Consider the following 13,094-nt stretch of genomic DNA (forward strand, 5'->3'; position numbering starts at 1 on the left):
CCAGGCAGGGGTTGGGTTAGGGCGAATTAGTGTAACTATAGGAGTCCCACCCCTCTCGAGTCCTTGTGGTCTTTAGCTTCCCGTGAACTCTCTGTCCTATTCTGCTCCTTACAGCCCTTCCATCAATAGTCCACAGTGAGATGGGATTCTGTGGGAACCCAGTGGAGTCCCTGGACCACAGCACATCCCTTCTGGGCAGCACTGTAGCTCTCCAGACTTGTATTCTCCTATCCGTCCCTATTCAGCTTTCAGCATGGTGATGTCCCCACGATGCACTCCCATAGGCTTCTGTCTCCTTGGTGTGGTCTTTTGTGCTTGCTTCCTCCCCAGACTTTGGGCCTGCTATACTGCCAGAATTCCCTGGGAGATCCAGAAAGGTCAGAGATTTTCTGTTCACCATTTTCCTTGTTCTAATGACAAGAATGGTAGCTCTTCAGCTCTTTACACTTTGGTGCTGAAAGTGGGAGAAGGCGGCCACTCTGATATGAATTATTTTACAGGTCATGACAGACACTGAAGACATTCTGATGTCGTTGCCTTAAAAACGTTCTTTTCCTGAGTGAAATACACCATGTTCCTTTGTTCTGTCTCCCTACTTCTCCCTTGTCTTTCACCTCCATTTCAGATGGAAGGGGGTGAGGTTCAGGAATGAGAGAGGGAGCCCCTCTTATCCATATTTGCAATGACCTTGGTCATGTATTCTCATCGAAAACATGAGCATACAGAAACTACCAACATATAAAAAGCCCAAGTTTAAATTTTCTGATCTAGAACTTTTAAAAACAGAAGCATGAATTGATTGAAATATTGAATTCCCGCACTCTCTTTATCACAGAATTCTAGTGTCCTTCCTCACTCACCATTTAATACGTAGAGCCTAGCTCTTCTCAAGACGCTCAACCCCAAGCAGAGCAGTATTGCCTGGGCCCCACCTCAGTGCAAGTAGGCGTTGCCTTTCCCACCAAGCATCAGCTACACCTCGGGACTGCATTTCCTTTAGCAATAATACAATCATGGAAGTCAATCAGGCTGACTGAGCATTTACAATGGCCACACAGCGTGACATGTCTCTTTTCCTGTGGCTTGCTTCTTCCTTGATACTACCCTTGACAGACAGGAGAAGATGAGATCTGCTGAATCTAGTTTCCAGCAAAGGCAGAATTCAACCCCAAATCTGTTCGACGTATGCCCAATGCCTTCCCATTCTGCTCCTCTCCAGCGCAGAATGTAAGCACAGCAGCACAGCACAAACACCACTGTCACTCTCCCTCTGCCTTGGAAGCAGCCGTTTGCAAGTCCAAATTAGGCATGCAAGTTAGCACTCGGTCTCTATGGCCTCTCGCCCTTCCAGTGGCTGGACCTCTTATAAGGTAGGGACTGTAAAACCATTTACTAGTGAGTCCCTACCCCAGGGGCCCCAGCGACAAAACTGTGTGTGGAGACATAAATGACAGAACCAGTGAGTAATTCCACCAGCAGATGAATATGCAAATGTTGAATGAATGGATGGGTGGATGGACGGATAGACTAATGGATGGATGGATGGATGGATGGATGGATGGATGGATGGATGGATGGAGAAATCCTCAGTGTGCTGACAAGTGCATGAGGAAGGAGCCTTTCCAAGCATTGCACTTGGAAGCTTTGCCCTGATAAATCCCAGCATGGCAGGGGCATGCGCCTCTTCACCGCCATGACTGGCCACATTATCACATGCCTGGCACACAACTCGTGCTGAATCAGCTTGTGTTTGCTTTGATGGATGGACTTACCCAAAGCAGCTCCTTCAAGAAGAGCATCTCACCTGGGCTTTGTGGAACGCTTGACGGTGATGCTCTCTCAGGCTGAGGCCTTTCCTGGATAACTCCCACTGAATCCCTGCTAGCACTTCCCAGCATCCACCCCGTTAGGATCATAAGTACCACACCTCAATTCACAACCCCCACCTGATTCTTCCCTGACTCTCACAACACATAAGTTAAACAGAGAAATTCTGAGCTAGACTTATTTGAGCCAGGACCCTGACCTGTCGCCACCGGATGGTTTTTAGCGATCATCTCACTCCAGAGAGGAGTATGACGGTTTGATCCGACAGATGGGCCTGGTGCTCACTTTTTTTTTCCTGTGAGGCAACTAACAACATGGCTATTTCAATTTTGGCTTTCCTGTGTTCATGGTGGCCCCACTTCCACTCCCATCAGCGCAAAGGACAGAGACCTCTCACACAAACACAGAAGAACACTGTATTGTCACATCTTTTTTGTTGTTGTTGTTGTTGTTGTTGTTTGCTTTTGCTTCGTTGTTTTTTTTTTTGTTTTTTGTTTTTTGTTTTTTGTTGGCTCAAACAAAAGACTGAAAACAACCCAAAATTCCTCGGAGAGGCTCATGGCCACCACCTGCTGGCCCACCACTGGCAAAAGGACCCACGGAGGTTCCTTGTGGTGGAAGAAATGAGGGCTGATGGGCTGACGGCTTCGGCATGTGTAATGCGGTGCCGTCCTCACTGAACCACAGTGGGAAGTAAGATGATGCCGAATCTACAGCCTGTGTTTAAAAGAACAACAACAACAGCAGCAACAAAGAAAACACAGAACCTGGGCTCGAATCGTAAAGGTCATTTTCCAGAGCATATTTTAAAAGGCTATGAAATATTATGCAATGCTGCACAGCTTAGTTACAAGGTTAGAAAGGCCTGGCCTGACTCTTCTCACCGCAGTAAAGCATGACGGAGCATGAATCACAGCATAACACTTTATGCTTCGTGTCGTTTCAGACGTGGGGCTAGGGGGTGCTAGGCTGTCTGCACAGCGGATTACTACACCGCAGCTCGCACCCTAAAGGCCTTTATGATGGTTCTAGAACCTCTTTTGTTTGCTTTTTAAGTGTTTAAAATATCTGAATAGTATGTGTTCATTTGGTAAGTGTGTGTAGTGAGAATATAAGCATGCCTTGCAGGAAATATTTGAGTGTATGGATTTTGGGTGTCCCACACACATACTTGGAGCAAGACATTTAGGGTAACATGAGGTGCAGGACAGGACAGCCTGTCGGTTCTGCTCCCCTCCGGCCCTGCTCTGCTGTTAGGTCATGTTTGGACCCTTAAGTCATTGAGTATAATCTGCAATGTTATGCCTCTAGAAGGAAGCACTATGAAATAAAAATCTAAAATCCCACATGAACTGCTCCTCTTTAAGGGGAGCCACCATATCACAGGGGCATCAAATACTTGGATTCTATGAACAAGCTATGTGCATACATGTGTAATCATTTAAATAATGGTGACTAGTTATCATTATAAGACCTTTTCATTTTAAGACACCACCCCACTCCATCTGTCACCAACACCCCTGTCTCTCTGCAGATGCGAGGCAGATCCAGCCATCCCCACCGTGGTCCTATGATCAGTCTTACCAGTACCTGGGATCCATCACCTCCTCTTCCGTGCACCCGGCAACGCCCATCTCACCTGGCCGTGCCAGCGGCATGACAAGCCTCTCTGCGGAACTCTCCAGTCGACTTTCAAGTAAGCCACTTGAGAACGTATCTGCCAGGGGTCTGGAAGGGAAGGTTTGGAAGAGTATAGGAGACAAAGGGAAGGAGCAGGCTGGATCCAGAGCAGAACAGGGTTCAAAGACAAAGTCACTCACCTCTGCATGGTTGCCATGCCTAGCACTGACTGTTCTGACATGAGAAGAGGCAGCGGATGAGGAGACAGAGTGAGGAGACAGAGGTGTCTCCGTCCATCTCTTCCGTATTTAGGGTTTGCTCATGTCTGCTGGGGAAGGGTGGTGGCCAGGGACTACTATTCTGGAAAGGCAAAGCGGCCTAAGTAAGGATTGTGTGCCTTTGGCAAAGGAATCCACCTCCCAGCTAAATTCTAGCCCATGGCTGCGCTCCCCAGCCTTGGTGAACTGTCACAGGTTCCTGTGAACAGCACAATGGTACACTTCGGAATAGGGAACAAATATGCCCCAAGATAAACATTGCCAGCTAAGGGCTGTTCAGACTGAGGGTTAGGAACAAGGTGGAGAGCTCAGGTGTCATGGTTAGCATAATTGTTGTTAATACGAGCTCATTAAATATTAGTCATTTAACCTATGAGCCCTTGGGGCTTGGCACTCACCCTTGCTCCTGGGCAGGGAAATCAGAGTTACAGGAAAAAACTCCTTTGTTGAAGGCTAAAGAAGAAATTTACTGTTCGGGGCTTTGAAATTGGAGCTGAACCAAACTGTGAAGTACTTGAGAGCCCTTCATCCTTAAGAGGCCTGCAGTGCACTTGTATGTGCGGTGGAGGGGGGGTGGGTTTTGCTTTGGGGCCCTCGAAGGCAGATTAGAACAGGTGAGTGGGCAGGCAGAAAGGCAGAGGGGTCAGGACAGCTGCCTTCAATGTTGTGAAAGACTGCAGACAACCACCACAGTTGCTTAAGGTTCTACCAGGGGGTCAGAGTCTCCATCACAAATCACCCCGACTCACCCGGCTACTGTAGCCTGTCTCCCCCGCCCCCAGCAATGGTATTGGGGGTACTGGCATTTGGGCTGCATCATGTTTTATTGGGGTAGGAACTGTCCTATGCACCAGACATTGGCTATAAGTGTCCTTGACCTCGAGATGCCAGTAGAAAATGTCCCAGCATGTCCATCAGAAATCTCCAGGACTCTCTGGGTAAAGCCCCTGCCTTGCAAACATGGGGACCAAGTATGACTCTTCAGAACACAGGTATAAAAGCAAAGTGTGGTGTCACAGGCTTCTAATCCCAGCACTAGGGACATGGAGTTTAATCACAGGGCTCCCGGCCAAGGAGAGGCCCTGCCTCAAAAGACGACTTGGACCCCTGCTGAAGAACAAAACCAAGGCCGCCTCTGGTCTCTGCACACACATGTACACACATATGCACAAGTGCCTGTACATAGAGGTGCCCATAAATGAACACACACACACACACACACACACACACACACACACACGCACAAAATGTCTCCACTTGTGCCAGCTGGGGGCAGTGAGCACCTTGAACTTCACCCGCCCCTGGCTCTTGATTGAGCTACGAAAGCCAGCTTCCTCTCTCCGCTCTCACCTGATTTCAAGCCATCTGTGCCAACACTTGCATGGGTGCCGATGGTCTAAGGAATTAAGAGGGTAACATAGGAATTGTGGCATTTGCTCAGCTGGCTGTGTCTAAAAGCCTGTCCCCTCAGGGACACTTGGATTCCAAGAGCATCTGTCGGCTCTCCCAAATTCCTGTCAGTGACGCTGCTCTGTCCGCTGGCCACAGCCCGCATCTAAAACACTTAATGTTTTCCTTGGAAATGTCCCCAGTGTAGGTCTGTTCCTTGAAATGTGTTGCATAAGTCTTTCAGCTTGGTCACCACCCCAAGTGTGCACCTAGGTCCAGCTCCACCGGCTGACCAGCGATCACATGATCACATGCCAGACTGGCTCTTAACGCTTTCCTTTTACTCTTGGAGAACAGCAGACATGTATGGAACACATTGGATCATGTCAGCTTGCCTATGCCTCCCCTTGGCTCCCTCATAGCATCTCCCTCTAAACTTCATGTCTTTTAAACATTTTTAACTTGTTTTTTATTGATCAAGTCCAGGTGGCACTGCCCATATACACATGGGTGTGTGGGGTCATTCATTACGGCCTGGGTAATCTATCAGCCAGCGCCACCATCGGCTAAAATAGGAGAGGGCCACCACACAACTATGTTCCTAATGATAGGGACTTCAACAACACCAGCTAGAAAGAAGGGTGCTTATGGTACAGGAATGTGAGAGAGAGAAAAGCCATTTCAGGACCCAAAAGTGACCTCTGCTGCGCTGTAGGGAAGACCAGAGATGACAAACAGGCTCTCATGAGTGGCAGGGAACAGGCGCAGGAGAGTGAGCTTCAGCTTGGCAAAGCTCTCTCTGGAAATGAAGCCCTGAGCGCAGGTCTTGCAGGCTTAGGAAGTGCTCTGGTAACCTGGGGCAGGAGAAGGCTGGGATCCATGAGAGGAAGCGGCTCCAGGCCCTCAGGTCTGGGAACTTGACCCCTCTGTGGGCTTCGGCTACACCCGGCCCACCCAGCCCCACCCGGCCTCCCTCTCCAGTACACTCTGTCTGTCCATGTCCCTTGCACACAGACTGCACATCTTGTCTGGCAGGAGCTGTCACGTGAAGGTTTACCTTTCTTTTTCTTGTTTTTCCTCCCCTTCTTTTTCTTTTTGTTAATTAATGTTTAGCTGCCAACCTGGGCGACAGACAGCATTAATCTGAGTCACGCAGAAGATCCTTTTAAGGCAGCCATTATCTGCTCAGGTTGTTTAATCCTTTGGGGGCAGTGGGAGGGGCCTAGAGTGGGCTGCTTTGTCCCTGTCAGGCTGGAGAGCCCAGACTAGCTCCACCATCCCGTGAAAACTTTCACTTCTAGTGAAAACACCTGACCCTTCTAATGCTCAGACCTTCCTCCTGGGGAGGGGGCACAGTCACCTTAGCTCCTCAAGTGGGGAAGGCCAGCCAAAAGGATAGAAGAGCCATGGTGTGATGGTGGGCAAATTCCGTGACTGCTGGTTTGTAGGAAGAGAGGACGAACCAGATTGGAAAATGAAAACAAGGAGAACCGGAGAGTTGGCTCAGTGGTTAAGAGCCTCCGCTTCTCTTCCAGGAGACATGAGTTCAGTTCCCGGGCCCCACATCAGCTGGCTCACAGCTACCCATAATTCCAGCTCCAGGGTATCTGACTTCTTCCTCCAGCATCCAGAAGCATAGCACTCTTATGTGCGTGTGCACGCACACACACACGCATGCACACACACACACACACACACACCAACATACACCCATTACATAACTGAAAATAACATTTGTAAATGAAAACAAGCATTTGAATTTGAGCATATCTAAAGGGCCTAAGTCTTTTTTCCCCAATGATTACAAACTGAAAAAATGAGACAGGGAGGGATGCAGGGAGGACGGGGGTGAGGGGGGAGAACTTGACCTTGTGTAGAAAGATAGCACCAGTAATCTCAGATCTTCAGCTACTCTGCCCCAGCAGCTGAGGCGGTACCATCACCCCTCTGCTGGGCCCATGACGAATCACAGGCTCACGCAGGATTCCAGTAACTTGGTACCATCCCCACATTGCCCTGTGGTAACTGGAAGGGACCGGCAGAGCGTGTTCAGGCATGGCTGTGAAACGGGGTGACCTTTCATTCATTTTTTCCAGTGGATTCACCTTTTTGTCTCAGGGCAAATGAAGCAAGAGGGATAATGGGCAGAGTCATTTGTTTGTGTCCAGAGTATTGCATCAGGATGACAACAAATTGATTGTGTTTGTCTAACGCCCTCCCTCCGGCCTCGGCTTCTCCCTAGGCTGTATAAATCTAACTGGAGGAAAACATGGAGGGAAGCTTCCTGTTAACTCTCAAACATGTCGCGGCTCTCTGTGTAAGCAAAACAAGTGACATCGAGCCTGCTCCCACATGGTTACAGAAAGGGGGCAGGGATGAACCCTGTGGAATGAGGTGTGGCCTGGCTGTAGAAGACGCTAAAGGGCAGCCAGCCGAGCCCCGGCAGCCCCAGAACCACTGTCAGCTTACAGCCTTTTCCCTGCCCACATGTCTGACTCGCTCTGAAAACATTAGCAGGAGTGTTTGTTTGAAAATCAGACTCCTGGTTTCCTCATTAGCAGCGAGCGGGGTTTGCTGCAGACTCTGGCTGTTTCCATAAACTCTAATTACCTCTCTGATGAGGAGCCTATTTCCCTCACATTCACCCCAAATGTACACAAGAGTTCCTTTTGTAAAACTGTGTTAGAGCAATAAAGATTACTGAGAGAGAGGGAGGGAGAGGGAGAAACAAGAAGGGCAGCTCTCGCGCTGGAATAATAGGCTTGGAATAGAAGGAAGTTGTTCACAGCCAGCGTCTTCCACAAACGGATTAATCCTTTCAGAGGAAGCTCTCTAGCCCCCTCAAGTTTCTCCCTAGCAGGCTCAGCTCAAAAGGACCCAGACCACATGCCCCCAGAGCTTAAAGTTATTCTGTAAGTTCATTTGAGAAGTTAACATTCTGAGTGTTTAGTTCTTGCCTCTGCTGTTTTGTTGGTGTCTTCGGGAGGGGCGGATATGAGAACTCTCGTTCCAGGGGACACAAGCTACCCACAACACCCTCCTATTCACAGCAGGGGCTCTTAGCGGGGGGGGTGCGAATGTGCACCTCTACACCCATTCCCAGGTTATCGACAATGTCTGGAGATATTTTTGGATGTCACGGTGGGGGATACCACTGGCATCCAGTGGGTAAAGGACCTAGAAGCTGCCAAACAACTCACAAGGAATAAATAAGAAGCCAAGCACCCACTAGGAATGATATGGGCAAAAATGCCAGCAGCGCTACTAATGTAAATTGATCTTCAAGGGAAGCCATGCTGGCCCGCACACCCCCTGGTGTGCCTCAAAGGCAGCGTGCACGTGAGCAAAGGGCGGAGGGATGCAGCGAACCACGGGAGGACAGCCAGTGGCAGTCTGTAGAGGTGTAGATTCATTCCCCACAAAATGAATCTTGTACGCAAGGTTTGTCATTTCTGACAAGATCTCAGCGTGCACAAAAGTCTGGTACAACAAGTTCTCTCCATTTGTGTGAAACAGACAAACTAGCGAAGCTGCAGCTGGAGAGATGGCTGGGTGGGTAAGAGCACACTCAGCTCTTTCGGAGGACCTGGGTTTGATTCCCAGCTCCCAGGCAGGGTGGCTCAGAACCATGGGTAACGCCAGCTCCCTGGGACTTGGAAGCCTCTTCCGGCTTCTGTGAACACTACGTTCACACACGCACATGCCCAGACACGCATAAGTATAATCAAAAAGAAAACAGTGAGGCAAAGTCTTAAAGACATGACATCGTGTGTGCATTGTACACAGATGTGGAACCAGTCAGAAGCTAGACGTGGAGACAAGTGACACGCCAATCACCAACACCATCACCACCACAGCATGCATTAAGTCAAATAACTTCCTGTTTGATTCCAAGGGGTCAGAGCCTAAGAAAATGGCAGTTTTCTATTATCCAGCCTGAATACTGTGTATAACGACATAATACCACTGTCATATTTATATTCTATTAGTAACATAGACCTGCATCCGTTACCTCAATTACCGTAATGTTATCTCATTATATATGCTATAATAATGTTGTTATGCCAATTACTGTTATATTACCAATATATTAATCAATATTAATATTTTAAGATAAATAGAAGATAGGCTTGTTTTTTCAGCAAAGGGCCACAGAGAAATGGGCAAGCTTTGAGAGCTCTGTTGTCATGGTTACGTAAGGGCAGTGGGAGATACTTGGCACCACAAAAGGATTCACAGGGCCACCCTGTGCTACAGGCTGAGGCTGTGTCTCAAAAAGCCAAAAAAAAAAAAAAAAAAAAAAAAAACCTGTGTGTGTTTGTTTTAACAGTTTTACAACCATTTGAAAAAGTAAAACCCGTTTTTAATTCCTGGGACACACAAAGCTCCCTCCCGTCAGTTTTGACTGATGGGCTACAGTTCACCAACCTAGGAGTCTAACATGCATGCACACTGTAAGCATTACATTGCACTACCAGGTGTGAGGCATTTCGGTACTTACGAAATGCATATGCTACGCCATGTCACGATACATATCATAGGCCACGGCACGATTCCCTACAAAACGTCTGCCGTCACTCACTATGACAGCATGATGGGCCAAATCCACTTCTTGCCAGGTAGCAACAGCCCTCTGGGTAAATATCCATCTCAGTGTTGTCATCCCCCCCTCCATGGGCAAGGACACTCTGGGCAGTCCTGTGTGTCCTGGAGAGAACACCCAGTGGTCCCCCTCCCTGGGCAGGAGCTCTCTGGGCCATCCTGTGTTCTCTGGCAGAGAGGGAGGCCTTCGCCTCTCAGACCACACAGACTCACGCCATCTCTTCCACCCACCCACAGCGGCCCCAGACCTGACAGCCTTCGGCGACCCGCGCCAGTTCCCCACGCTGCCGTCCATCTCCGACCCGCGTATGCACTACCCTGGCGCCTTCACCTATTCGCCGCCTGTCACGTCGGGCATTGGCATCGGCATGTCAGCCATGAGCTCTGCCTCTCGCTACCACACCTACCTGCCGCCGCCCTACCCAGGCTCTTCGCAGGCCCAGGCCGGGCCCTTCCAGACCAGCTCGCCCTCCTACCACCTGTACTATGGCACCTCCGCCGGCTCCTACCAGTTCTCCATGGTGGGCGGCGAGCGCTCGCCCCCGCGCATCCTGCCGCCCTGCACCAACGCGTCCACGGGCGCCGCGCTGCTCAACCCCAGCCTCCCCAGCCAGAGCGACGTGGTGGAGACCGAGGGCAGCCACAGCAACTCGCCCACCAACATGCCACCCGCGCGCCTGGAGGAGGCGGTGTGGCGGCCCTACTGAGCGCCTTCGAGGGACTGAGCCCGGCTGCACCTGCCGTCCACACACAGACCCCCGCCAGGAGGGCCCTTGGAGGCCAACAGGAAGATTCCCGGAGGGAAACTGTGAATGCTTCTGATTTAGCAATGCTGTGAATAAAAAGAAAGATTTTATACCCTTGACTTCACTTTTTAACCACGTTGTTTATTCCAAAGAGTGTGGAATTTTTTTTTGGTTCGGGGCGGGGAAGACATAGCTCATCCAGTTTGGCAATTATTTCTTATTTCGGAGTTACTTTTCCGCACCTTATCAATTGCAAAAAAAAATGTGTGTTTGCATCTGGGTGGTCGTTATTTTTAAATATGTATAGATCTGTGCTTGCTACTTTCTTCCTTTGACCAACTGAAAGAAATACGGTTCCCTTCTCTACGTTTTATTTAACTTTTGGACTTTCTTGTAGCTGGGATTTTGGGGTGTTTTTTTTTGTTGTTGTTTGTTTGTTTTGTCTTTTTTTTTTAAAGATACAGCTACAACTTTGGGTCATTTTTTAACTACTGTATTTCCACAAAGAAATCCCTAGATATTTATGTATCTCGATGTTTGAACATTTGCATATGTGTTAATACTTTTTTAATTATTTAAATGTACTTATATTAAGAAAAATATCAAGTACTACATTTTCCTTTATAATAGCCAAAGTTAAATGTTATTGCGTTGATGATGGCTAGAGAAAAAAAACAAAGGGTGGGTTGTGGCGGCTTGGTTACCTAGAGATACTGTTTACATTAAATCCCTTTTATGTTTTTCAAACAAGTTGGTAGCTAATGCAGCAATGTTTTCAATCCGATTTTAGACACTGGGGGTCACTCCAAGGATCAGAAGTACAAAATTTTCTGCCAGGCTCAACAAAGGGCCTCATACCCGGCTCCTCCCCTTCAAAAAGAAAAGCAAAACTCCCAAAGGGTTCAGAGAGGTGCCAGTGATTATAGCTCCGAAGAGGATTTTATTTCGGCCTGGAGGTATGCTTGCCCGAAGGCCTTCTGATTCAGGCGTGCTTTATAAGGGGGTTGGTTCAGGCGAGCTGGCGGACCCCAAATCAGCCAATATGATCCTCTAACTGCCTTCCACTACTAGTTCCTGTTCGTTGACGGAAACCAAAACTTGTGGCTGCACCCCAAAGATCAAAATAGAAGGGGTAATAGTGCCTTTGAGGCCCAGTGGCTGAGTTTTAAGAGTGTGTACCCCAAAAGCCTGAAGGAGCCAGTTGTGGGAGACACCCTGTCAACCCGTGCAGGATGCTTACGGGAAGCTGCTTGCTCACCAGCGTCTCTGAGTTGCTTCCAGCAGGCTGAGCCCCTAACCTTTGGGGTCTGTGCACTTTTTCTGTGCATCAGCATGATAAGAAAGATTCGTGTCTCTGCAGTCCATGCTATGGTTCAAACAGATACCACGGTCACTGTAAATGTAATGGCACTCTCATTATAGTGGAGGACTTGGTCAAAATTCAGTCGTTCTACAACGTATAAACCCTAACTGCTGATTTTGACATTTGTGTGTTCAAACTGATCTGGTTGTTTTTAATGTACCTCTTGAATTAGTTGAAATGATGTCAGGTCAATTCCGAGGAGCGTTTGAAAGCAGGACTTCAGAACAGTGTTGGATTTTTTTATTATTATTTTATAAATTTAAGCATTCAGATTAGATCTTTGGCTGCAGGCAGCGAAAACAGCTGGACTTATTTAAAAATACAACTTGTTTTTGAATTATCTATATCTATATCTATAAATATATATATATATTTTGATTCTTTGTTTTCCACGGAGCACAGCACTTTGGTAAGAGGCTAGCCTGTGCTAGCAGGCTGTCCCTGTCTGGAGAAGAGCTGCAGGAGATATCCGAGAAAGGCGATTAGATTTTCCCAGTGGGCATAGCTCCCCCACCACTCAGCTGCACCGCTGGCCCACAGCACGTTCTGGAAAGGACCATTACTTTATTTCTCCAGAAATAGATGTTCCTCTTAGCATAGGTTGCCATATCTGGCCTAAAAAAAATCCTGGGGAAGACAAAGGAAGAAGATTTGTATTTTCTCATGTTAATTCTGATACCTGAAGGTACTCTAGCCCTATGAGAGGGACCAGATAACCTCACACTTGGAATCTTTGCCCCGGAAACCATGCATCAGCTTCTCATTTTTTTGTTGTAAATGGCCTGGTTAGCCGTTCAGTGCTTCCTCAACCCTTACCAGCATACACAGAATTTAGTCATTTCAGAAAAGAAAGAAAGAAAGAAAGAAAGAAAGAAAGAAAGAAAGAAAGAAAGAAAGAAAGAAAGAAGCAGTCCGGCACTCATTGTCTTGGAGCTAAGATTCCACACGGCACATACTCTTCTGAGAAATTGTGTTCATTGCCTTCGGGTACATCAGGGTGGCTTCCTTCACTGTCTTCAGTAAGACCGTAAGCCAGTTCTGAGATAAGTGGGGCTGTTGGGGTACTGGTCCAGGAAAAGAAAGTTGGAATAAGCCATTTCTACTGCTTCTTCTGGCCCCTACTTAGGATTTTAACACACATTTCAGTTCCTTCTGTTTTTCTCACCCTCCATGTTCTTCAATATCTCTTCTCTCTTTTTTCCTCCCTTCTCCAAATCCCACCTCTTCCCTCCTGCATACTTTCGAAGGAGGCATCACATGCGCGCGCGC

The 13,094-nt window shown here is 48.1% G+C and overlaps 1 protein-coding gene across 1 annotated transcript in view; it reads left to right on the top strand.

The window, feature by feature from the left end:
* Positions 1-12,124, top strand: part of Runx1 (runt related transcription factor 1) — an 87,575-nt gene extending 75,451 nt beyond the window's left edge. Inside the window, exons 5-6 of the mRNA XM_026783749.1 lie at positions 3,362-3,523; positions 9,954-12,124. Of these exons, the coding sequence (XP_026639550.1) occupies positions 3,362-3,523; positions 9,954-10,423 (632 nt within the window). The 3' untranslated portion in view covers positions 10,424-12,124. The remainder of the gene's footprint in view (positions 1-3,361; positions 3,524-9,953) is intronic.
* The last annotated feature ends 970 nt before the right edge of the window (positions 12,125-13,094 follow it).

Source organism: Microtus ochrogaster, chromosome 2, assembly GCF_000317375.1.
Source record: "Microtus ochrogaster isolate Prairie Vole_2 chromosome 2, MicOch1.0, whole genome shotgun sequence".
Lineage (NCBI taxonomy): Eukaryota > Metazoa > Chordata > Mammalia > Rodentia > Cricetidae > Microtus > Microtus ochrogaster.